Genomic DNA, 27806 nt, shown 5'->3' on the forward strand with positions numbered 1-27806 from the left:
TGGGCTGTGATACTTGCACAGCTGAAGTCTCAATTTTCAGGCAAACACAGTGATTTGAAAATCAGATTTTTCTCACTTCTTCCCATACAAAGTCCTTATAGTTCAAACTACTTCAGAGCTTCTTTACATGTACACCTTGATTTGCTGGCCCAGTCCTCCTCTTCACCTGGAAATACACAGCTTTGCTTCACAGCCCGAGCCTGAATGTCGTTACCACTAGTGAGATGGACATGTCAACTAGACATAAGTTTCACTGGATATATCTAACATATTTTTCCATAACCAAAGAATTTCTATTTGATCTCAGGTGTCACTTATTACAACAAAAGCAATCTTGAAATTATAGAGACATCTTGCATACAAGGGCTAATGTAGTAAACAAGTTTTAATAATACTCCTGATATCTCTCTCTTTATGTGAACTGTAACCCCAGACTGGTCTCATTCTGTGTAACTATCTTATTTTTCAGATACAAATATAAACTTACTTTTTTTGAAAAGTTGCCCTATTTTATTGTCATGTACTCGCTCCTCCACAAGCAGAACCTGATTAGCTGATTCCTAGATAATCAGCTGAGCAAGGAACGTTTCCATGGCACATGCAATCCTCCACCACCCACTCCTGTGGGTCTGGATGTGAGGCAGAGAAAAGGTCCAAATTATCTATCTGCACTAGACATTCCTACCTTCCCAGTGACACCTTCAAGGAAGGAGAAGAATTTACCATGGACAAGATGGTCTTCACTGAGACAACATTTGCAAGAGTATGAGGGATCTGTTGCATATGGAAATCCTAGTAAGCCACCTCCCAGGACAACTGTGCTATCTAAAGGCAAAAGGGTTCAGCACGGAAAAGGCAGAGACTTTACATGAATGTCTCTCACTCTCTGACCAAGCCTAGGGTCACAGATTTGCAAAAGTTATTACCTTTTCCTTTTCCAAGGATATATAACCATACACCTTGATGCAAAAAAGTGAAAAAAAGTTCTGTAAGTGTAAAGTTTACCTATGTTCTTATGAAGTATTCCATGGCAAAATCTGGATGTTTCACTACATACAACCATAGTAGCTAAACACCTTCAGTTGTACTGTCTTGTTTACTTAGTAAATTCAACTTTCTATTAAGGGATAATACATTAACAAGGAGTTAATCTATTAAACCTATAAAAGTACCAGAAGTTCATGAATGTGGGCTCTATATCTTACCCCACAGCTATGTTGACTTTAGATTTGGGCAGAGAAGTCCTCATAGCTATCAAAGATATATATGCATATCCAGGGGAAGCAGCATGTTGGGTAACCACCTTCTTTAAGTCATGGTCTTAAACTCAGGGGAATCTGGGTAAAGACTTGTATAAAACATATTAGTTCCTCTTTTGCATCCAATATACTGATGACTGCAGGATTACATTTATATAACAATTCCATTTAAATACTTGATATCCATTAATACCTATCTTCAGAAATTATCCAAGGCAGTTAACAACAAAGAAACCAGGTAGTTCCCATACAAAAAAAATGGAAGGAAAAATAGCTCACATTAGCCTATGTTGGATAAATGGCACTTGGTGATCCTTTGAGTTGGAAAGGGTGCTAAGAGTTCTTTGAGCAGGTTTGACACTGACCCCACACTCTGGAGCCTCTTTGCTTGGAAGAACTTCCATAAACCTCAGCCTTGGTAACTCTCCACATTAGGATGCAAACATTATAATATTTAGAGATTTCAAATATTTAGCTTTGACAGGAGCCATAACAGAATCTCATATGTCTTGTTCATCTACACTGAAGTGAAGAATACACCTTATTTTCCTCTGTATGCCCATTTTTAAAGTCCATTTTAAACATCATTATAATTTTAATTCTCTCAAGCAAAATCTCATTCAAACAGTGACAAAACACTTAGAGAGGGAAAATGATTAACTTAAAACTCGACTTCTTTCTGGCATTATAAATTTCCCTCATATCCCTAGTAACATGGAGGAGGAATTACATGTACTATTATTTTTAAAGCAACGGAAATCGGTATATTTTCAAATTTTTTCCTCATTAACTGGTATTATTGCAGTACTGAGCAGAGACTGTAAATCTAGATCTGTAAGAATTACATTGGTTTTGGTCTAGCGTAAACCATTAACTACACTGGGACTTACTCTGTGAGCTTTTTTTTCCCCACTGCTCCGCTCATTTCCTGCTGGAGGGCTGCATTCTGGCCCCATACTGCATCCCGGCTCCATACTGCATCCCATTCCTGCATGATCCTTGACTATATCGCAGTGTCCCACAAAACTGAAAGTCTCACGGGTCACCCATGGCAGGGGATTAACTGGCCTAACGCAAGGGCCGCTTGTAAGGAAGGAACAAGCCTCGATACATAGAGCTCAGGCTTTATTAAATTATTAGTGTACTTAACCCAACTACTGAAGTAACCAGCGAGTTTACAACACTGATGTAATAAAACATGTTGCTAATAGTATTACATCAATATTTTACAGAAATCTGGACAACTAAGAGGAAATTATGGATAAACAAGCACATTAAGCAATTTCACAAGAAAGAAAAAATGACATTTCAACCCAGTATTTACTTCTGAGTACATTTTTATTACTCTTTTGCCAAAGTAGTAATAACTTCTTGTCAGTGCTTTACGTGACTTTTTTCATCCTACTGTGTAAACCATGTTTCTTCCTTAAAACAAGAGTTGTGAAGTAATTGTAACATGAAAAATGTGGCCTAAGTTAATCCTTTCTCCGTAAAAAGAATGGTTGATATTTATATTATGATAATGCTGAAGTTTGTATTGTGATATTAACATAAAAATGATATTTCAGAATTAGCAACGCTTATATTCTTGTTAAAATAAGAAACACTTCTTCCTTTTCTTTTACAGGATATTGAAATTCCACTTGAACAAATGTGTGCAAGGTAACCATAAAATACAACGTAAAAAGCATTCTTCCAAATCTTCTGTAAAAGAAAATAAAGTATAGGATATTAATTGCAAAATGCTTATTCTTGCACACTCCTAAATACACTTGACATATGTAAGCACAAAACATGGAAGAATATATTTCTAAAGGGGAGAGAATACATGCTTAGATATTATCTGGGGAAAAAAATGCATTGAAATTCCTCTGTGATGAACAGACTTTTTTTTTCTCCTCAGGGTGACCTCTACCTTCAGAATATGATGGTTTTATTATGATTAATAAATTTCATTTCCACAGAGGAAAGGAACAGTGTCAGCTTAAACTTAAAGCAAGTGGGTTTCTTTTTAAATGCTAATTTTTAAACACGCCCTTGCATGACACCAAATTTAGAAGCTCAGAAGGTTAGCAGAATAGATTCCTATTTCCATGCTGAAAATAGTAAGAAGGATTTAAACTATATTGTCACACTGAAAATCAGTAAGCTGGTTCAGTCACATAGTCATTGGTTCATTTATTCACTATTATGCCAGCATGCTTATTTCTCATTAAAATGAGGGACATTTAAGTGCTTCATGATAATTTACACTGGAAATAATCATTCTAGGTAAACAGTTTACTAACATTTAGGACATGCAATGGCAAAGTATTGTGAATAAATTAATAGTCAATGCAATTATCTGTGTATTTTACAGAATGTTAAACCAATGTATCGAAACCAACACGTGCACTCACAAATTCTTGTCTAAGAAAACATCTGATGAACAATTTTGATGCACCACTAATTAGAACAAGGTAAGTCCCACTGTTTTCCAGTATATCTGGAACAAGTATTCAGGACATAACAAGAAAAAAGTGTTTGCTAGCGTTTTGTTACCATACTGGCACTAGTTCTGAAGTAGCTGGACTAACATCTTACTGGGAAATAACTGAGGAGAAAAACAGCGTAGCCACGCTAACACCTAAACACAGCTGTAATCTCTTCACCAAAAGCTCAGGGTATGGTATGTTCTTGTTTACTCATGCTATATCCCAGTTTCTTCAATCATTTTCAGTACAGGGTTTAAAATTGCTGAAATGCTACTTAAAAGGACACTTTGTTGTCCACTGCACAAATGAAAAGAGAATTTAAAACGGTAATTGGATGTGAGATTTATTTTAGTAGGGCCTTCGAAACTGAGTGTCTCTCTTTAAATCATCAGCAGTAGGTATTGCTGAAGTCTCTGAAAACAGGGAAAGTATGTGCCTCTCTAATCGTAATCACCATTTTAGGTTTTTAAGTTCTTTGGTACTATAGCTGGATTTCCATAGACATGTAAGACAGCCAGTGGAGCTCTGATACCAGACACACTTGGAAGTTCCTTAATATCATACATACTATAGGGTTTAATAACAACATTAATAAGGAAAAATTCACAGTATAGAATATGAACCAAGTTAATACATGTTCCTCAAATGATTTGAGAACTATAAAGGGAGAATTATAAACAAGATTCTATTTTTTAGAAATTTGATGCATATATCTTTTTGATCATTATAATTTCCCCCCTTTTTTTAAAGTCTACACATTGCTAGAAAAACTATAGAAAATGATAAATCTGTTTAAGAAGTATAAAAAGAGAAGTTAAAAATCTGGTACTACCTCAGCTAAATCTGCCTCTGATCTAATCCCCCACTACTTGCCATATTGGAAGCAAAGTGCATATATCGCTAGAAAGCACCTATTTCTAACTTTTCCACAACATTATCCATTCTTTACTAGCTTTGATTATAATTGAACAATCAAGTAACAAAATTGCTGCTTCTTCAGACCTATTTGTGTTGATTCTGCAACCAGAGTAACCTTAAATTACTGAAATTCTTGTACTGACAATTATTACTAAATTTCACAAAAAGGTGACTGAGGAGGGAGACTTGGCTAAGGCCGGGAAGGCGGAGCAGGGCACAGAGCGGTTTGGTGTTCCTGCCCTGCTTGTTCACCCGGGAAATGGGCACTGCTGCAGGATGTGCCTCGTGCTGGTGGCAGGGGGCACAGAAAGTGCAATCCTCTTAATGCAGAATTGGAAAAAAATTTTAGAGAAAGATGGGAAGATTTTAGTAAAGAAAATACAAGGAAATTGAGGGTTACCTGGCATTATCCAGATAAACGATCCCAGTAACTAACATCTTGCTCTTTCTCTTGGTCACATAACTATGACGATACCAAGACAGACGACACGAGGAGCAGAGCTCCTTGGTACGCGCACCAGTGACACACCACACTGCTGAGTGGGTCAGCACTGTGCGGCAGTGGGAGCCCTTTAACTACAAATTCTTTACTACAGTAGGATGGGATCTGCTTATGGTGCTCAAGGCATGTGCAACCAATCCATTTATTTCATTTTGGATGTTAATACCAAGCAACTTTGGGCATTTTAGTCACCTGAATAGCAATGAGTTTATCTGTATATCTTGGAAGGCAATGAGGAAAGATGTCTATTATAAGTTTTTACTTAATACCAAGGAATATGATTGAAATCTGATGATAAAATAAAGTTTCTAGTAATTTTCTTTGATTATTAAGAACGCTAAAATCCTCTATGCAAAGTTTTAAATGCACAATATCAAACACTAAGATCATTCTACAAGGGAGGACCATAAAATACTTTGTTGCGTATGATTTTCCTCTTCCACTGCTGATAACACTTTACAGATTTGTGATGTGGAACAGAGGAAGAATTAGGAAGATGTAGTAGAGACAGACAGCACAATGAAACAGCAAAACTTCAAGGTATACTGCAGTGCTGAACTCCTGTGTATGTTGAAAGTCATGAGAGGTTTCCTGTTAATATACTATTAACATTCCTAGGTTTTTTTTTTGACAGAGATGTAGAAAGTTAACCACACTCTACCATAGGGATATGGTGATAACAAAAGATTTCCATGAATGGATCTTCATAACTACATCATTAATGAAATATTAAAAGCAGTCTTTTTTCCTGCAGGTTGGAGCAAGAAGAAACTTGAGAAGCCTATTCAGAATTTTCTACATGCAGAGATAAATTTCAAATTCTTAACTGTTTACTTACGTCACATCTGAATTTCGCCAGTTAATTTTCTTGCTAATTGAGGGGCATGTTTTGCAGAAATTTTGGTCTGATGCTCAGATCTGATTTTAATTTTTATTCCTCTATGCCAACCTGTATCTTCTTTTGAAGTTAGATATTTACGGCCATCCAAAGTTGAGCTGACACCTTGTTAAATATTTAAATAAATATGATTGATATTGGTTAATTTTCAGAAATACAGAAGTGCACCAAACAGCAGCACAGGTGACTTTCCCCTCAAGCTGAATAACTGCTATGGACCAATCCCAGGGACAGATCTCAGCTTAAAAGCTTTCCCTCAAGTTTCAGTCTCGCTGTCTGGATTCACACAAGCGCGGGGATTTCACTTGATGCCTAGTTAAAGATCTAACATAATTCTGTGCTACCAACAACGCCTTTCTGTATAATGTCTATCCAAGAAAGTTAGACTTTATATAAACTTCATTAAAAAAAGAGCCATCAGGTTTGGCATCAGGTGACACCTAAACCCAGCTGTATTACAACGAAAACCAGTAATTTATTTGATCTGTAAAGCATTTTCCTGTTACTATTGTTGTTATATTTTGGGGCAATAAACATTGAATAAATTTTTATCTAGTTCAATAATAAATATACTGGGTACTTTGTTCATTAAATTTAAAAGCAGTCCTTCGTGCTGGTGTGTTAAGTTCTGTAGCATGCATTCATATTTGTTTAATATTTTAAATGTAATATTATAATCTCAACATATTAAAACGTGATCCTTGTTTATTTAATGTACTTGTATATAATCATACATACATGCACACACACAAACCACCTTTCATGTGTACTATTTTCAGTTTATCAGAGAAAAAAAATCTGGGTGTTTCGTTAAAAAAACAGCACAGAAGATGCACACAGGCACTTGTTGAGGACAAACACAGATTATTCACTACTGCTGTTATCAAAGGAGCTTCACATTGCAAATCCTCCATTTACAAATCACAGAACCTCAGCTTTACTTAATCTTGTCATGTTGTCACATTTGACTAGCCATGCGAACTGACCTAGAACTGTAAGCACCGGGAAGGCAAGCTGTCAAAGAGATAATGACAAAGATGCCAACAAGGGCTGCCAGTGTTTGCACTGGGTGAGAAAAAGGAATTAATCAAACTTCATGAAAGAAGAACAGAGGAGAATCGAAGTATTTACTGATTTTTATCAACTGATCCAACAGCTGAACATCTTTACCACACAACTACCAAGAGTGGGAAAAACAGTAACAAATGGAATTCCATGTAAGCAGCAGTAAATGCAAGTTTAAACTGACAACGTAAAGGACACTTGAATGTATAGAAGTTTAATAATGTGCCTTAGTATAACATTTCCTAGTCTTTCCAGAGCAAAATCTTCAGTATCTGCTATTTTTCACAGGGAAGAACAGTGCAGCCTTAAATAAATACTAGCGCAAAGACCTCAGAGATGCTCCTTCATTTTTTAGCTGATTGGTGGAAGAGCATAACACAATAATAAAAGCATCTCATAGAAAATGGTTATTTTCCCAGTCAAACTGCTTCATGATATGAAGTCAAACCCATAGGCATAAATACTAGAAGAACCTCTCACAACTGAACATGTCTTCACACACTAATTCAAAAAGGCTAAAGAAAATAACTCTGAAACTGCATTCTTCCAAAACATTTTGAATTATATGTAATTCTTGGAAATTCCTTCAAAAGAGTATAATTTGATCAGTGTCTCCTATCAGACAGACAACTAAGTCAATGAGATGTACGTATGTGCGTATGGCAAATTTTGACCAGCTATGATTATTTATATACCATAGTGGAGATACGCCACAACAGACACCTCAACCATTCTAAGCACCTTGTCAAATATTAATCTGCTGTTAAATAAGTATCTCCATATTTGCTCTTGTTTCATGTATTAAATTTGTGGTAGTGTTAGTGTTGACAGGTTAATGAGACTATACAGGAAAATTGCAATGATTTGAGAATTGCTTCTGTTAAAAAATGCCAATATTCCGTTCAAACTATTTCAGTAGTACAAACTCCAATGTCTGCTTCCTTAAGCTGCCTGCTTTTATGGAACATTTTTCCTAGAGTTATAAAATTAAACCTTTCAGAATGTTTAATCTGTTTTTGAGACTGTATCTTTCTCCAAATGGAGGTCAATAACTTAATCTAGGACTGTCAACTTCTAAAGCTTTATAATGCATTTCTTTCGCACACACGCACACACAATCCTGCCTTGTGGGGATGATTCTGCTCAAATATGTAAATAAATACACTCACAATTGGACAGATGTTAATATCCACTTCCACCATACTTCATTACAAATTCAGGTTTATATATACACTTGCCTCTCTCTCTGTTATTTTAAAATCATAAACTGCATATACACTTGGGAGAAAAAGAATACAAGGCATGCAGCTGCACTGGATTTTTCTTTTGTTTGTAGATGGAAGTTAGATAACAGTTAAAAATTGGAGGAAGAAAGAAAGAGTGATATATATATATAGAATAATGATCCTGCCCCGTATTTAGACAAAAATCATAACATGTAATATGCAGCTACATCCTAGAATGCACTTCATTCTAAAGTGAAAAACACTACAAAATATTTTTTCTTTACAAACTATGACTTTTGATCTTACAAAATGTAAAAGAAAAAAAATTATATTGAGCACTGATTGGAAAAATTCATTAAAAATGATGAAGATTCAAAATGAACAATGTTCTGTAACCAACATGTAAATAAACCATGGGTTTATTCTGGGTCTGATTCTGATTTATTAGGAGCCTGCTGGGGCAAGATGTCCACTGCCCCCATCAGCCAGGAACCTCAGGATAATTCTCCCCTAATGTACTCATTGTCAGAGATCTGCTAGAGGTGAGATCCTTGTTAAAACTCCACCATCAAACCGACAGGAGATTTCAAACTGACAGGATAGTTCCCCTACCTCTGTTCTAGTTCAGGTCTGCTTGCAAGCTCTTTAATTATGCCTGCCAGAGAACATCTATCCCAGCAGCACAGAACTTCTCTTCTGAAGAGTAATTATTTTTAGCCTCAGAATGCACTGGATGCAACCAAGAGTGAAATATTTTTAAATTTCCCATAGAAGGATCCCTCTGTCAGATACTTGCATAGGTTTTCTTTATATAATGTGCATGCAAGAACAGAAACACATACATAAATTGAAGTGTGTATATGGACACGCCAGTGGTTCATTAACACATTTATTTATTCAAGATTACTTTATTCCTAAATCAGAAAAGATGTCATGTGGCTGAGGGCTAAGTATCCTCGGGCAGGAATGATAAAGCTTTAGGAAGAGAAGAGTGAATATTACCAGCAGAATCACCCAAGACCTCCCATTTCCGTTTGATGTTAAAGTCCCAACCAAAGGTTACTTGGTGTATTATTATTTGAAATCTAGGAACACACACATTTCTTTACAATGAAACAATACAGACATACGTATACTCACATTTCAAACATTGAGCATATTATCAGTATCTTCACATCAATTTTACAAATACAATGGAATTACTGTAACTGAATTTAGGAGCACTAAAAAAAGACCTATAAATCGGACTGTAGATGTTTTGCATGCATCTGATAAACCACAGGAAGATTATCTTTGGTTCTAAAAGTTTATGTATCTCTATATATGCTCCATGTATTAAAACACAAAACATCAGATAACAGATTAGTTGTAAGTCAACTTACAGATTTGAAAGACCAAATGCAACTTTGGCAACTTGTACCATAGCAATATGGGCCAGAGAATTATTTTTTTAAATAAAGCCAAAAGTCCTTTAAATTCTATGACTAAAATTCAGATATACAAGAAACAGAAGATAGAGGCTTTAAATAGCTTTCTCTTTCAGATCATATCACAAAACAGACACCTCCAGTCACCTATGATGGATATATTTATCATATGGTCAAACCCATACCTAACAAAAATACCTTATTGTTGAATCAATTCAACAGAGGTAATCAGCTGGTAAACTGAAAAGTTTTAATAAATATACACAGAGATCCATTTCCTTCTGTGTAAAGTTAATGGAATTTACTGGATAGACAAAAGCACTATATTTTTGACTGGAATTTCAAAGTAGTTATATATGAAATAAGTATAATATAGTCTTGGGCACTTAAATTGTGCCTGAACTAAGGGTGGAAAAAAGTATTTATTAGAAAAATAATTACTGCTTAGAAGGGTTCGCTCTGTAAAACAAGAAATTCTTGTCAGGACAAGAAAAATATTAAAGACCACATGCCTAGCTCAAGAATTCCAAGTTTAAAAATTGCTAAAATAATTCTATTTAGTCTTACTTAGCAAGGCCTAGATTTATAAGTTAGTAGTCTCCCTACTACAGCTCACTCTAATCTGGAGCCGAGCAGGAAGCACGAATGAAATAATGAAAGCCAAAATCCAAGTCTAGTGAGATCAAGAAAGTGTCAAATCTTGACTTCTCCAGTTGTATTCTCTTAATGATTTAGGACTTTGAAAAATCTATGTTAAATCAGGATTTGTTACAGAAGAACTTTTCAGATTACCACCAAAAATGCTATAGCTAGCACACAGATTGTTACAATTGCAGCATATTTTGGCTGTAGCTATGATCTTCTTCATCAAAAAAGTTCTTTATTTGTTTCTAAGTAGGTCACTATAGCACAAACAGAAAAGTCTTCACCTTTCATTTATTTCTGCTAATATGGAACTCTACAAATAAACACTTCTCAATACCAACATTTTGTGTCACACTCTATATCCTTTCATCCTTCAATACAGGCAGCTTCTATGAACTCAGCAGATTTTTTGCATAACATTATTGTCAGAATATGTCTCAGGACTGTTACTATTTATTTTGGTTTTTGATTTCTTATGTAGTGACATAATACCATCCTTACCTGAATTAAGACTAAGATTTTTCAAACTCGATTGCTTTAAAGAGAGAAAATCCCTTGACATATTCAATGTATTTATAAATAACCATTACCTTTTACAAACGTTCATTCTTCTGCACCCCCAGCTTACAACATGATAGTATATTAGCAAAGCAGCCAAGACTTTTTACTTACTAGAGAGCGATCCTCTGAAGACACAGACCCTCTCTCCCACTATCTCATCCATAGGATAGACTTTGTGAGTGCTTTAGGGTCTGCAGTACCCTTGTGGGCAACATTTGCCCCCAAAGAGTTGAAAAGAAAACTGTTACATCTAGAGCACTTACAATGTCCTGTGTACATCTAAGCCTTTACTCTTTCCATTAGCTCTGTTGGTTTTGGCTTTTTAAAAGTCTCAATCTTGGTTTAACATATCCTTACTTTTCTAGGTCATATGATATTTAAACTGGAAATAAAACAGCAAAGTCAGCAAAATAACCTAAGTCTTTTATATGGCAGAACCTACAGGCTCAAGCTATAAATTAATTAAACTATTCCAAAGATTTATAGTATGGACTTTCCTGTGCTTTCTCTTACGATTAAATGCAGCATGTGAAAAAGGATATTGAGACCTGGATGGATGCATCAAGAAGTATCAATGATTGTTACCTGCAGAGGTGTTACAAGAAATTTCATCTGCTGCAACGAAGACGAATTGATTTCTGCAAGAGAAGATAAAATTCACAATACTGCTTGCTGACTGAGAAATGTGCTAGCTGCCAATTGACTTGATGTTTACAGATGGGGTAGGGTAAGGGTGCTTAATTTTAATGAATGTAGCAAGAAAAAGTGTTGACGTATTTCAGTACTATAGAGTTTATAAGGATCATGAGGTAGACATGCTGGGATCTTTTAAATGAAAGAATGGTGACATTTGGATATGGACTATGTACAAACTCTTGCATTGGAAGCTTCATGTTTAGTGTTACAGATATGTCAATATATATATGAAGTCTAATAAAAATAAAACAATATTTATATCGATATAGATATTAAAGGGCACTACTGCAAAATATGTAAAAAGCATTTTTTGAAAAAAGTAATTGCAATTTACTTTGTGCATCTGAAAGGAGGATACTGAAAGTAAAATAGTTTGCTTTTTATATGTCTAATAGGACTACAATCAGAAAATGAATTTTCTGCTAGTTATTAAAAAATGACATAGTATATTCTCATATACTGTCATTCAGATACATACAAAAGTCTTTTGCAAAATCTTAGGAGAAGAAACTAGAGATACGAGTAATTTAATATAAACCTTCTCTTGCAAAATTCTTTTCTAAACCAGGTAACATAAAAAGAGAAATGCTAAATACACTAGTATTTCAAAATGCACAAAACTTCATTACAGCACAAATCCTGATTTGTCCTTTCTGAAGTCAAAGCAAACAGGATTTGGGTTAGTGGAAACCATGTTTAAGGATTAATATCAAATTATTCCTTTATATGCATATACACAGCTTCCTTGAGTTAGTTTTGTGTTGTGTGGGATTAATAATGAACCTGGGAGAAGTTTTAACACCTGGATGCTGTTTTACTCCAACTCGCATGTAGCTCCTCCAGCCTGCACTGCTGGGCACAGTGAAAAACTGAGGTTTTATGTTTTGCACCGCTTTAATCCAAGAGTCTACCAAAGAGGAGCCAGAAGGAACTAGTTCTAGCTTGTCCTGAGAACTACCTGGAAAACTGAGTTCTGCAAGATGACGAAAGCTCGTCAAGCATTAAGTACTCTGAAGGTCCTATCGCAAGCTATTCCGTTCAGGAGCAAATGTCTCTTAAGGGTAACAGAACCCTGAGGAGTTAAGCCCTATGAGAACTAAATCTATGTCTATTATTACACCTCCAATGTATTAAAGAGACTTTAAATTCTCGTTTAGAAATCTGTGAACCTTGTTATTTAGAAGTTCACATTTTGGGAAAAAACAAACCAAGGAATCTGTAATCCATACTATAGGGACAGGATTTGACTGAGATCAAAAAATTAGTATCTGATCATTGCCTCTGCCCTATCTCAGAGATTTTAACACCTGCCTTGAACTTAGTGATCAAACTGTTCTTCACGTAACTCTTTCATTTTCAAGTAGATGTACAGATTGGTAGTTTTGCTCTTTATTTTGTCATCTGCAGCAATTTCACAAGCTCATGAGATCTGCCTTGCATGTATTGCTAAAGAGATGGATTGTAAAAAAATTAAGAGGTATAAATTTAGCTTTACAAATACAGAGCTACTACAATTTGTCACTGTGTTTACTGCTATCACCTCTTTTATTATCACCTCTTGTGATAATTATATAAAGAAACACGTAGATGTTTGCCTAACAGGGATTCAGCCAGCAGCGATGCAGACTTACTCCGCTACAGTTTTTTTTTTTGATTCATTCCTATGAAGTTATTAAACTGCTCTTTAATCTAAATGAAGAGATTGCTTTTCCTTAAAAACTACCCCTGAAGTAGCTAGCTGGGAAAGTCCTTTTCTTTATCTCTATTCAGAACATGTGTTGTTATGGAACACTGAGCCACAGATACTATATTTTCAGATGCCAAAGTACAGAATTATCTGTAAGAATAATATGCCACTTTAGTTACTTACAGAAAGACCCCAGAACACTAACTGCTGCTTGTCATTCGGAACCGCAGATGTAATTGAAACTGTTCTGAAATCTCACTTTTTATTACCAACTCTTTACTAATTACTGGTATAAAATTAATGTTAAAAAATTAACTGAAAGTTAAGTTAAACGTATATAGGAAGATCCTATTTTCCCTGTATTTTGCATTTGTAAAAGTAAGGAGAAAGTTACATATTGGTCAGCATAGCAATGATGAGAATGAAAAGTAAGACTAGATGCTGGAGTTCAATAAACCAGTTCAACTTTTTAAAACTAATCAGGTGTTATTGGTAACAATTACAAGAAAATCTTTAGCTTGATTGTTTCAATGTTTTTAAAGTGGCATTTTTTTATTTAGTTGAATTCTACACTATTTTTTACATAGACCTAGGGGGAGAACTGATAATCAAAGGTGTCACTACACACATATACCACACCTGATGTCCAAAGCAAGTATCATTCCTTAGCATGCACTACCCCACAGTTTGCAAAAGGAGCCCATCTGAAAGCACCTGAAAAGCAGACCTGGAAGAGGGCAGCTAACCTAACTCTGCCCTTTACAAATGTAGGGTGTTCCCTGTAAAGAGCAGTTTTATGCACTAACTGTACTGAACATACAACCCTCAAAAACTGTTCCCCATGGACACTTTGGCAGACTCCTGACAAGTACATTCCTGGAAATCCTCAGACCTGACCATCAGCTTTAGCACCCACTATTTCCACCTAGCAGGTCTTCCACATACCCAATGCGTTAGGTGCTCTCTTCCTCATTCCCTGATGCTCTTAGCTTGCTGAAAACATGCCACACTACAGCACAAAACTGTATTTTTTAAAAGTTTTTAATCACTCGAGTCCAATTCTTATCTTCGCTATGGCTGTTTAATATACAGCACTACTTCTGTGAAGAAACCCCACATGTGAATTTTTGCTTCTTGCTAAACTGTCCCAGAAAGATCCAATCTGTGGTGGAACGTCAAACAGCTTTAGGAGAGGAGCCTTTCACTGCCCTCCGTCAGCAGTTCCACCTCAGCATCCTTTTCACAGGGTAGCTTGGAAAAAATGAAGTCATGATATTCACAGAAACATAGAATCACAGAATGGTTTGGGGTGGAAAGGACCTTAAAGATCATCGAGTTCCAACCCCCTGCCATGGGCAGGGACACCTCCCACTAGCCCAGGTTGCTCAAAGCCTCATCCAGCCTGGCCTTGAACCCCTCCAGGGATGGGGCATCCACAGCTTCTCTGGGCAGCCTGGGCCACCACTTGCACAGGAAAACATTTCTTCCTAACATCTCGTCTAAACCTGCCCTCTTCCAAGGTAAAGCCATTGCCCCTCGTCCTGTCACTACACGCTCTTTTAAGAAGCCCCTCCCCATCTCTCCTGTAGGCCCCTTCAGGTACTGGAAGGCCGCTACAAGGTTTCCCCAGAGCCTTATATTCTACATGTATCTTTCTGTACTGCCCTTTTTATTACAGGAGACTTATTACAAGATCCTTGATTAGCAACTTTTGGGCTTATGCCCTCAGGAATGACTTTCAGTCATTTTAGTCTAATAACTTGTATCCAGACCGGGACAGGCCTTGCACTACAAAACCAAATACTGTTTAGAAGTTTTGTGATGGCCTGAGGTAGGCAGGAAAAGTCCAGCTGTCAAAACCATACTCCGCAGAATCAAAGCTCAAAGAGCATAACAAAATATTTTCAGGTTCAACTTTATCACCTGGTTCTAAATTAAAGCAGGCCACTAAATTGAATTACTTAGACAGTAAAGTATTAAACCAAAATATGGAAGCAAATGAAGAACAGGAATTTAAGTGAAGCTTGATTAAGGTTTTTCATTATATACACTATTTAGTGAAAAATATTACTAATCAATTCAGTAAATGTTACGCAGTCACAGAAATTAGGCTTTCTGGACTGTCCAATTTTTTTTTTTTTTTTTTCAAATACCACAGCCTCATTTCTTCAGCATGTTTATACTATCACAAGTTAATTAAGAGGCCTAAACTATTTTATAATATATTTTGTCAGTACCTTCCCCTATCAAAATGCTGCATCTACCCATTTTTTCAAGACAAGCTGTCCCTTACACTCTTGCTTCTTGCAAGTCACCTTAGCTGTGCTGAAGCAGCACAAAAAAGCTTCCACATGTCCATTCTAAAGCATGCTGACCTCATACAGAAGCTACAGGCACATCAGCACTGAATTTAAGCTTAGATAAAGCTTTACATGTGAAATGTAGTAGAACTATGTCAACAATTTGTAATTACTACGCAGCATTTTTAGCCTTTATAGCTACAGAAATCTTTTCTGTAAGCAAGTTTAAATAGTCTTGATGCTCTCTTTGAATCGCTTTTAAACTACACATTTTGAGAGTTAGCTGCAGGTTTGAGATGCCTGATATTCCAGTGAGGTTGATTAGCTTTTAGTGTACATGTATTTTATATGCTCCATCAGGAAAAATTAAGTTAGAATATTAACAGCATTTGTGTCTGATGAACATTTAAGACTTTCCTTCAAGCTTTTCAAAATCCCCTTAATGTTTCCCATCCTCACCAACACTAACACCAATGAAGTCAGCTACTGGAATGTCAAATAGATAGTAGAACAGAGAGATAAATTCTGGTTTATACCATCTTTGCTAAAGTATTGAGCTTTAGGCTCCTTCACATGTGGAAAGTTGGGAGTTTCTCCTCACTGAGAAAATGGAACAAAAGTTTTCTTAAATACTGAAACTCTGACAATTCAGTTACACATAAATACATACAACTTCTATCACATTTGCTACATCTAAATAGACTTTATTTTAAAGGTCAGTGGCAACTTAAAGTAGAGTGGAGCTCAGAAAGAGCAGAAACAGAGGTTGGGTGTACAGTACAGATCTAACCACAGCTCCTGCCTGACCTATAGGTGATTGGGCTCCTCTACTATTAGCTGGAAAATTCAGAACCTGGAAGTGGAAGATCAGAAGAGATTCAGAGGACAGGTCTCAGACAGTCTTTTTATGACTTGAGGGATCTCACCATCATGAAGCACAATTCCAACTGAATTTCAGGATACACTGTTACTCTAAGCACTACCCCTGTAAGTTTCCATATAGTCACCCCACCCCAGGAATGAACGTGCTCCTCTTTGCATTACTACGTATTTCTGAAAAAGCATCAACCTACTACCACATTTTTCTTCCTACAGTCATTGGCCCTGCTATTCCTCAGATGTAGGAAAGCACTCATCACAGCTGTGTCTGGAAGGTTTCTATACTTCGGTCACTGTTGGTGTAAGAATGTATGTTTGTCGGGCACATGGGACAAATGATTAGTGGTGTCTGTGTCCTATCTGCTCCCTAAAAGGCTGGGTGACAGCTGGACTTTTCAACACTATTTACACTTCACACAGCACATGATTGAGAGAAAAATTTTGACACACATAATTTCACCCAGCACTCCCAGAAGATTGTAGCCCCTCCTCTTGGCAACACAGAGCTTCCATAAAACAGAAGTCATACAACAGGTCAAGTGGGATTTTAAGAAATCAGGACTTCCCTAAAAATAATCACACTAACTCTAGGAAATTAGAAATGTAAAAGCAATTATAATCCACTAACACACAGTGATGATGTCCATACACCAGAATTCTTGGACTTTGCTTACTAACTTCACAAAATTAGACAGAAATAATTTTTCTTAACACAGAGGTGCAGCGTTCCCCTCCCAAAAATGTAGCAACTGCTGAAGAGCGTGCAGAGCCCCAGAAAACAGGAAACAAAGATGAAGACAAACAATACTGAGGAGAAGTTACTACATGTAATCAGTTCACTTTCTTCTGGTAAAACTACCATGGGATTTACAAATACAGTCCGTATTCAGATTTTACGGATCAGAACCTCAGCCAGTAAAATTGATGCAGCTTAACTGAAAGCACTGACTTCACTGGAGCTATTCCAAATCGTATTCTCCAAGGATCTTGTCCTAATTATATAGTGTAGCAATGATTTTTCCAAGAAGCGTTATATGTGGTACATCTATACATTTCTCCATTATATTATTAAAGATACTTTATTTTTCCTTCATGCTCTAAACTTCAGAGGCTTCATTGCTCTTGTTAGGACTCTAGTGTTGAGGGCTTTTTCGCTATGAATTATAAAATAGCTGATAGCTGGCTGCTTGAATAGTTTCCATAATATTCAAGTATGGACAAAGTTTCAGAGTTTCCCTCTAAGATAATTTTATGAAGTCCTTCCTAACTCCCTTCTTATGGTGTCCTAAATTCAAATACCAAGGACATGAAATAATTTAAGCTTTTTAATATAACTATAATAAGGTTGATTTTGCTATTATCGTGCTTTATATGCCCATTACTGTAAGATCAAAGTACATTATCATACTCATAGCATTTGCATCACAACACAAAGACAACTAAACAACTTTACAGCCATACCTATTACAATATATTAAATGAAGTAAGAATAGAATATAACTATAAACAGAAGGTAACTCGTGGTATCAAGCTTCAACAACACTAATAGTAACTTGTTTGACCTGATGTGCATTAGGAGGAAAGGATATTTTACTTTTAGACTAATTTCTTCCACACCAGGTTCTTTTTATCTGCAGAATCGCTTGTTCAACCTAGCTACTAATAACGATGCCAAGACAAAGAGGAAGACACAGATATTCTGCTTTCACTTAGACATTCTGCTTTCAGTGTCAACAGATAATGCACTTCACACCTCCATCATTCTTGACCGTTTCATTAAATGCTCTTTTCTAAAACATTGAGACAGGCCTTCTAAGTGTATGGAGTAAAACCCTGCATCAAAAGAAATTAATGTATCAACTTCTGTAAACATTACCTCACAAAACCCACTGAAGCTCATTTGGATTGCCCACGCAAAGGCCCCTCATCCATCTGCCTGGGCCCAGCTGCCACTCCAGAAGGTCCATCACCTGCGCCTGCCTGGGCAGCTCACACACCCTACAGCATCTCCATGGCTCTAGATGTCAGTTTCCAAATGCTTTAACCAATCCCTTAATTTGACTGCCAGGTTGGGCACCTCTGCATTGCTTTTTATCTGTGTCATCTCAGTGCTCAGTACAGGACATTTCAGCGTGATTTAGCCAATGACAAGATGTCTCTAACATAATTCAGACTGCCAAAGACAGCAGGAGACCAGAAAGTTAAGAAATCTCTCTCATTAAATTTTATCCTGTCACCAGTCACACAACTTCTTGAACAGGAATAATTCGTTTTAATACCAAAAAGCACTTCTGCAATGGTGAAAAGCACATCTTCAAGAAAAGAAAAAAAAGAAGGAAAGGAAGAAAAAAGAAAGAACTCTTCTCGACACTAGTGGAAATGTGCATTCCCAAGACCAGTGATATGCCTTTGTTATTCCATTTATTCAGAGAGAAAAAATAAGAAAAAAGAAAAAAAAACAAATCCACACCTAAAGAGGAAAATACTCAACAGAAGATGCTTTCTTATGATTTGTATTCTATGTCAGGCTTTCCTCACCAGATGGACAGACATATTTTTATCCCTTCTATTGAACTAACCCATTCAAAGGCTAAAGAGAGAGACTCCTTTTAGCACAGCCTAATACTAGCACTGTAAAGCATCTCAGGGAAATGACAAGGTGTCCATACTGCACACAGTGTAGATACAATTATTCCATGGCAATGTCTTGTATATGAACGCCCCTTCTCTCTTCCCCCACTACGCCTAAAAGACTATATAAAGAAAAGTTCTAGCAAATTGGTGCAATACTTTGCAACTTAGTATAGTTGCTGTGCAACCTACTATACTTGCTGTGAAAAATGTTTAATATATTGCCAAAATGTAGACAATGTCTTACATCACAACCAGTGGAAAAATCTGCAGCCTTTTCACCTATAATTTCAAATCTACACCTATTTTATTTCCTGATTTATTTTTTAAATCGGAGCTCTACAAATACACTCAGTTCTAATTCATATTACTTGCTGTATCAGTGGAATTTTTCCACTGGATTATGAAGGATTACATAATATATCACACATCGTAGAAATGTATTTGTGATTAATAATGCAATATAAATAGCATAAACACATGTATTTATCTGCAGGAGGAACACAGACTATTTTAAAGTGGATCTTTACATTTTAAAGTGAAACCTAAATCTAACAGGTGACATTCTGACCACCACATAGATCAATACAGAATTCATACGCATGTCAGTGGCTTAGCTGCTCTAACACTCTTTGCCTTTTACTGTGTTTAATACAGTCTACACATTTAACTAAATCTTTGAAGAAGTAATGCAGTAACTTTACTTCAAAAGTGCCCTGTGTCAGCAATGTAAACTGATGTCAGTATTATCCAGGACTGCTAAATTATGCCTATTTTTGAAGTTTGATCAGTTATATTTAAAAATTTTGTTTATTACTATATTTTGGACGTATTTTTCACTCTCTTTAGGGCAAACAGTTCAGCACTTTGAAGTCAGCCTTGTGTTAAGAATCAGTATTTTCTCCAGCAAAATGCATAACAAAATATGTACTCATTTTGTTGGGGAATTTATTAATTTAGTATATCACGTAATCTGTAAAACAATGTCTCATTAAAACATACTTTCTATTTGTTTCTGATTTCATAACAATTATTACGGTTTACTAGTAACCACCACTTTATCCACAATAAAGTCTCCTAATATACAGAGGTATAAACTTCTTTAGCAATTATGAATAACCACAATTTTTCCCTTTAAATTATTTTAAGGTTTGAATGACTTTACAAATTACTTTACAACTTTTTTTCATATTATAACTAAAATACCATATATACAAAAACCTTGTCAGGATTATTTAATAATTAATTCAAGAAGAACAAAATGGACTTTAGAGGCTGGTACAAGTTTGGTTTAAATGAAGACCTTACTTTTTTATGCATGTATATGAAACATCCTATAGCAGTTTTCACACAACAGCTTTCTTCAGGATACAGGGGTAATCTTTCTACTCCCATTCCTGCCATGCAGTATTCTTACAAACTGCTGTTTTGCCACAGGTGTGTTCTTAGAGTATTAGAAACTTGACTAAGCTCAAAGGTACGTGAAAAAAAAAATCTATTTAAATACCTAATCAGATACTTTAGACTCCTTAACACTACAGTAAAAACACTCAAAGGTACGTGAAAAAAAAATCTATTTAAATACCTAATCAAATGCTTTAGACTCCTTAACACTACAGTAAAAACGTGTTCACATAGGTTATATACAATTCATTCCATATTTTATTAATAACATTTCATTCTTTCATCTTCCCTCCGACTCTTTTGCAATGCTCTTAGTTCCTTCTTGCTGGTAAAGCACTCACGGTGGAAGCACTCAGGTTGACAACACTTAAAGCGTGTTCTAATCTGCCTCTTTGTGGTATACCAAGTCAATGATCTGAAAACTAAAGAGTGTATAATTAGACACTGACATGTCCAAAGGAACTGCTGTGGTCTATCATGTCACAGGCACTGGCCCAACAGACTGGAACCGGTTTGGTCTGTTGGATCAGGAATCAATGTTTTAGTTACTCCCTAACTCCATATTTATCCAGTCTGCTGAACACAACACACTTTAGAATTTTAAAGTCACACTTTCTTTCAATAAACATTCAACAGTTCCCACTATGTTCAAGAAAAAACTGGCAGCAAAAGTACTCAGCATCTTTAAACCTGGAGCACTTCAGGAGGCCAGGTACAGAAATCTAGGCTTTAGTGTTCCTCTACCTTCTCTCTCAATTTTTTCTTCATGATTTCCAGCAGGGATGCCAAACCAGATTTTACAGTAACAGCCAAGCCTTCCCTTGTCTATGGGGATTCTTAAAACATCCCTTGATACTACAGTGAAGCAGAATGGAAATTACAGAAATGAGAAGTAGAAGCCGGGTATGAAGAATACAAGCTCTGACACGATCAAAGCTTTTTCACTACTGTATTATCTCAGATTTGAACTGGTGGAGTACTTTTAATAATTACCTGGATGTTACTACTGATATTACACACAGGTGAATCAGGCCTTCAAAGTACCAGACAGTATGTTAAATCTACCAAATATTAGAGGAATGTATTCAAACATCAAAACATATAAAGTAGCTTTTAGACATGGTAGAGATTCTATTTTTATGAAATGTAATTGTTTGCCATGTTCTCCTACATTAATATGACTCCCTGTGTCTCCCCCCAAAAAGGGTGTATCTACAATACTTTAGAATGAACCATGTTTCAATCATTAGAAAGTACTCTGTGCAATACATTTTTATTTCAGGAAATTCCTTTCAAATTGCTCTACATGAAACTCTGTTCTTATTTTAAACTCTTTGGGTTTTTTTTCTGCTACATTCTCTTTCTTTGTAATTATCCACTTTCACTTTCTAATTGCTTCACTAAAAGGTACTGCTATGGCTATAACATGAGTCATATGAGTCATTCCCAAAACTGTGATCTGAGTGATGAACATGGATTATGAAATATTAACATGATGCCAGTGATCCTCTAGTTTGCCACAGATTAAATACAGACATAAAGACATACAAGCCTAATAGGTAGATGCCAAAATCCATTCCCTCTCTGTAAGAGCAAAGCGAACGATTTGATCTTTATTTGCAACGTTAGAGAATAAACAAGCTTTAGCTACCGCACAGGGTAACAAGAAAAAAATAGAGCAATCAAACATAAGTGTTTGAAGAAGAAAAGTGTTGAATATATGCTATACTATTGCTGCTACAAAAGCTAAACACCACCTCTGTAGCCGGTCAAGATGCTAACATCCTTTCATCCTCACTGTTTGAGTAAGCTTAGGATATAGGCTAGATGATTCTGGCTTATGTATCATCTTGTCCCTCAAGCTTCTCAGTTTCTGAAGATTCAACTTGTACAGGAAAACTCAAAAAGGTCTGAGGTTCCAGCTCAGAGTAAAAGAGTAAAGTTATCATTATATTCTATTCTTCTTTCTCTTCCAACCTGATTACTTTAGATATTAAAACTGCGTATAGAGGCTCTTTTTCCTAAATCTTAAAAAGTACAATCAGGAAATGAAGTGCTAAATTTTCAAATACTTACTGTCCTATAGAATTATTTAATGGAAAATTAAATTCTGACTGAAGATGCTATTACATTTTATATGCTCTCAAAACCTTAATTTTTAGTATACAGCATAAGTATGATCCTCAATAAGAGAAAATAATGTGAATAAAACTCTAATGGCTTTAGTTGTTTATTCATAAAATAGAAGATCTTAAAGTCTACAATATACAAAAAAAATCACCTCCATCTACAGAAGCTCACATTTTAGATTGTATTTTTGTTCTTTATTCTAATTTGTCATTATTTAATGAGCATATTTCCAATTAAATAAAATCTGTACCTATTCTATTTTAGGATAATCTGAACAAAAATATCAAGTATTACTCTCAACTACTTGCCTAAAGAGAACTGGAAAATATATTAAATCGTATCTCTGTAGACACTAGCACTTTGGCAAAAATGGATACTCCATGTAGGCATGTTAAAAATGTAAACTATTAGAATATCAGGGTTTTACCAGGAGTAAGACTTCAGATCTGGAGGATACACAAGGGCCATATGACAAAATTTCCTGTTTCAAATTTCATACAAAATCCTATGTATGATCACAGAACATGTAACACAAACTGATAGTGAATAAACATTTTATACTACAAAATGTTATGTGTAAAATATTTTGGAATATGCTTTCATTGCTTTTTAAAAAGATTAGCGAAAAAAAAGAGGTCAGCTTCCAGTGATGAGGGATCTAATCCAGACAACAAAGAAGTCAAAGGGAATCTTCCCTTTGTTTGTAGTGAGATTTAAATTTGACACTGCATTAAAAAAAGGGAATTATGTTTGAAGCAAAATGCCTGTGTACATATGTATGTGTGAGTGTGCGTGTCCGTGTGTGTGTTTGGGGGGGGTGATGAATGGGGAATGTGTGTATATATATGAATACACAACCATACATATATAAACACACATAACTGTCATTATTAAGTATAGCAGGGTTAGCAAGCAGCACAAGTGAAATGACTCTGCCCTTCAGACAAGGCTAGTTTACTGTCACTGGGGGTTTGGTTTATTCTACTACCATACACACTTTCAGAAATATTGCTGACAAAGTTAATACGCAAGAAAGGAACATTTTTCTTACTCCGATCAAAGATGCAATAATCAAATCATAGAACACAAAACCAATAGCCAATCAATGTGAATAAGTCTGCCCATAGGCTTAATTCAAGCAAGCCATTCACTGAGCTATGTGATGGATCTGTCAAATCCCATACAGCATTACAGACATACTAGCAACATCACGTGAACATGCAATGACAAAATGACAATACGCCCCACTGCCATGCTTTGACTTGTTCTACCTCATCAATATAAAACTTGATGACTTTGCTAGATTCTTGTACTTCAGACTTGGACAGAAATCTAACAACTATACTTGTATCTATATTTTTTGTAAATATTACATGAAACCAAAATAAAACCTGTACGAACATTTTATTGACATCTGTTTCAGTGTCTTTTGCACATCCTTAGAATTATTTTTTCCAAACCCTCCAAACAGTTTAAAGAGTTTGGCAGGCAAAGCTCCAGAACAGTGAAGAACATATAACTGATAAAAGGGGACCTATTGGTCTATATAAGAATTGGAAAATTTATCAGAAATATTTTAAATATTGGAAAGTTAAAGAAGATTTTTTGATCCACTTCTGCAAAGAGCCTCAAATCTTTAAGTGCAATTTAGTATGATGTAGATCACACAGTACAGAAATCCAATTCTAAATCTTTCTGAAGTTGTATTCAGTGATTATATTGCTTCATAAATAAAACAAACTGTACCTTTTTGTTTGTTTTGTTGTTTTTGTTTCACTGTCCTAAGAAATGACTGGAGAACTCTGCAAGGTCTACCTCTGTTGTGAAATTGGTTTTAGGAGTACATGATTTGCCTTTAAAAATGTTAGGGATTTGTGCTGATTTGTTTAATGAGATTTCCTTGCCACCTGATTGTCCCCTATCTATCCCTTTGTTGCCTATTTCCAGGAATATTTCCAGCTGTGACAAACAAGGATACCATTGCATTTCTTCACAGTAGAGCTCTCTTACAGTGATCATTATCCATTGACTTGGTGTATTGATTCTGGGTTCCCAAATCTTTCTGTTAACCTTTATTTTTAATTTACTGAAACATGTCTCCAATCTAAAGATTTCCTCTTTGCATCTCCTGACTTAAGAAGCATGTCAAATATGGAACATTGCCATTCATTATGTATATGAGCTGTGATCAAAAAAATAAGGCTTTATTTTTTAAATTAATATGAAGTAGTATTTCCATTATATGTCACTGTTTCAACAGTACATACTCACTGGTCCTCACTTCATTTTTCTGGGTAATGTTTACACATAAACAGTAAATATATTTCATGTGTAATTAAATTAAATATGGGCTCAAATCAACACTAAATGAGTAGCATATAAGGAAAAACAGAATCTTCAGTATTGTCAGAGGACAGCAGATGAATATTACACTGAGAAGAAAAGATACAAGCACTTGTACTGAACTACATTTCAGCACTTTCAATATTAATAATTCACAAAGGTTGCTAAATTAAATTCATTAAAAAATGAATGAACAGTTAATTAAGCAAACTGTAGTTGTGAGTAACCAGAGGTATCCATGTTTGCACATAGTTTCCCATATGCAAAGAAACATTTGAGCAGATTATTATTTGTTGTGTTCTCTATGCTAGTTTTAGGATTCTCCCATAAAGAAATTAAGTTACAATATTTGTAATTAAGACAAGAAACCATATTCATTTGGAGGAAGTAGATTGAAGGTGAGGGTTAACCACATTTAAAAAGAGAAGCTAAATTAAAAAATCCAAAAGATATAAAGTTCATTTAAGATATATAAAATTATGCAAGCAAAGATAGGTTATTACAGTTGTAATTATACACCAAGTGTATCTGAAAATTAGACATTTTTTCAAAAAAAAAGAATTAAGGGTTGTAACAACTGCATTACTGCTGATGCCTTCTCAAGCTTCCTTTACCACATTTAAGAGCACTGTCTTCTTAGACAAATCCTTTACTTTCTGTGTCAGCATAACTCTTAGTGATGTTGACTCTCTACCCATAGAAGAATATGTGACCAACTGATGTTTTCTCTTGCAGCATTTGATTTGTCTTATAAGAAGGTACATTAATTGATAACTAAAGCATTTAAAAGTCATCTTGATATTGTTCAGTTTCTCTCTGCAATGTACAGGTTTTCAGAAATTCATTTATTCATAGGAATAAACACCCTATAAAATGATTCAGGGACACCTGAACGATATCTGGTAAAAAAAATGACTAATCACAGGAGGTTATTTATGATTTTGTCCTTTCAGTTTAGTAAGTTTTTTGGTGCAGGAATTGTTTTGCATTATAAGCTCACAGAAAAATACTAGAGCTGTGACATGCTATCATACCTTTGTGGAAATGAAATGAAACTACTGAGTAGCACTTGACCTTTGTAGGTTACCCTAAGCAGAAAGAGTTCATCGCGAACAAAGTGCACACAGCACATCTCTAGTTGACGTTACTGATCCAAAATTAATAGAAAGTAACTTGCTTACCTGTCTGACACAGCATGCCTCAGCCACACATGCAAATGATTTTATTCACATAACTTTAAAAAATACATCTTCATTACCCAGAATAAGCATTTGAAAGGCAAATATGCATGCATAGCATTGTAACATTCATACCATGGTACTTTATTCTAAAAATACAGAATCCATGAACAGCACTTCAATCTAAGAAACAGATCACTGAAATTTCTTAATCAGAAATGTTTAAAACAACGTCTAATTTAGCATCTAAATAAATTTTGAATACATATTCGAGACTTAAGAAATCATGTCTATGATTCCAAAGGAAAATTTTCATGTATCAGGAATTGAGAAGTGTGACCTTACTTCTCACTGCTGTTGGGAAGCAAAATATATGCATGTATCTGTCTTTCATACATACATCCTCCCTTTACAACTGTACCCTCTTCAAGCACTTGAAAACTATTAAAGATAGCATAGATTTTTTTAAGGGTTCAGTTTATGAAGATAACACAGGATATTCTTTCTTTTCATTCCAAAATCACATCCATGCACTGTAAAGACCTCATTTTACCTAATTTGACAAAACCCTCTTCCTACTGAAGTCAATAGCAATTTAGACATTGACTTCAAAGGGGTCCCCATTTTCATCTTGCAAGAAGACAAGTTAATTTATGTGACATTGCTTTTAGTTTATATAAGTCAAATCTTTGCATGTTTCTCTTATGCAGAATTTAATGGTCTTTTATTTCCACCAAATGTGGTTTACATTTTGAGGATAAAAATACAAAGCAAAAGAATAATGTGATTTTTTTTTTCAGTATTTCAAAAAAATCAAGTGCCTGGAAAGAAAGCAAATGGAAAAAATATTGTTTTGCCTTGGATAGTTCAAGCTTAGACACAGTTCATTCTCAATTTCCACTGACTAAAACAATGCCAATGAGAACTGAGGGCACTCAATAGGTTCAGGTTCTAAATCAACTGAAATAATACTCCTGAGACAAATAATGATCTTTAGTAGCAGACCATCAGGAAGCTGTACATATATTTATCTACATTGTACAAGGGTCACAGGCATTAGCTGGATGATCTACAGCTTGGGAATGTGCACATCTCATGCCTGATTCTCAATTAAGGCCTAAAATCTCTCAATTTATGGCTATTCATGGATTATAATAAAACAGCCTGCTTCAGATATCACAATTATCTGCAGAGCAACAAGACAGTTATGAGACTTCAACAAGGCAAATTTATAGAATCATCTTCAACTTCCACTGGCCAAATATTGATGAGCAGTAAAAGAGGACTTACCTGTCACTGTAGGCAGCTGCAGTGGCAGTGGCAGGCTGGGCATACCGGTAGGCAGCATAACCACCCTGAAACACAAACACACGCTCTGACTGGATTGCTACAGCACCTTAAACAACATTTTGCAAGATTTAGCAACAACCGAAAGAGTAGTCATGCTCTAAGTTCAGTTAAGGGGTTAAATAGGTAGGAAATATTTCAGTGAATTGCTAAGCAAAATTTATCACCACAAACTTAAGATTTGTCCCAGAGATGAGAAAGCAATGAACTGTATTCATCAATGTGTTTTTACAAGA

The 27806-nt window shown here is 35.5% G+C and overlaps 1 protein-coding gene across 1 annotated transcript in view; it reads right to left on the minus strand.

The window, feature by feature from the left end:
- The window catches only part of LOC104466544 (RNA binding protein fox-1 homolog 1-like), a 39031-nt gene that overhangs the window by 2643 nt on the left and 8582 nt on the right, over positions 1-27806 (minus strand). The window contains exons 3-4 of the mRNA XM_010079995.1: positions 27514-27578; positions 11561-11613 (exon numbers count right to left, since the gene is read on the minus strand). Coding sequence (XP_010078297.1) covers positions 11561-11613; positions 27514-27578 — 118 coding nt within the window. The remainder of the gene's footprint in view (positions 1-11560; positions 11614-27513; positions 27579-27806) is intronic.

Source organism: Pterocles gutturalis, unplaced genomic scaffold (assembly GCF_000699245.1).
Source record: "Pterocles gutturalis isolate BGI_N339 unplaced genomic scaffold, ASM69924v1 scaffold11891, whole genome shotgun sequence".
Lineage (NCBI taxonomy): Eukaryota > Metazoa > Chordata > Aves > Pterocliformes > Pteroclidae > Pterocles > Pterocles gutturalis.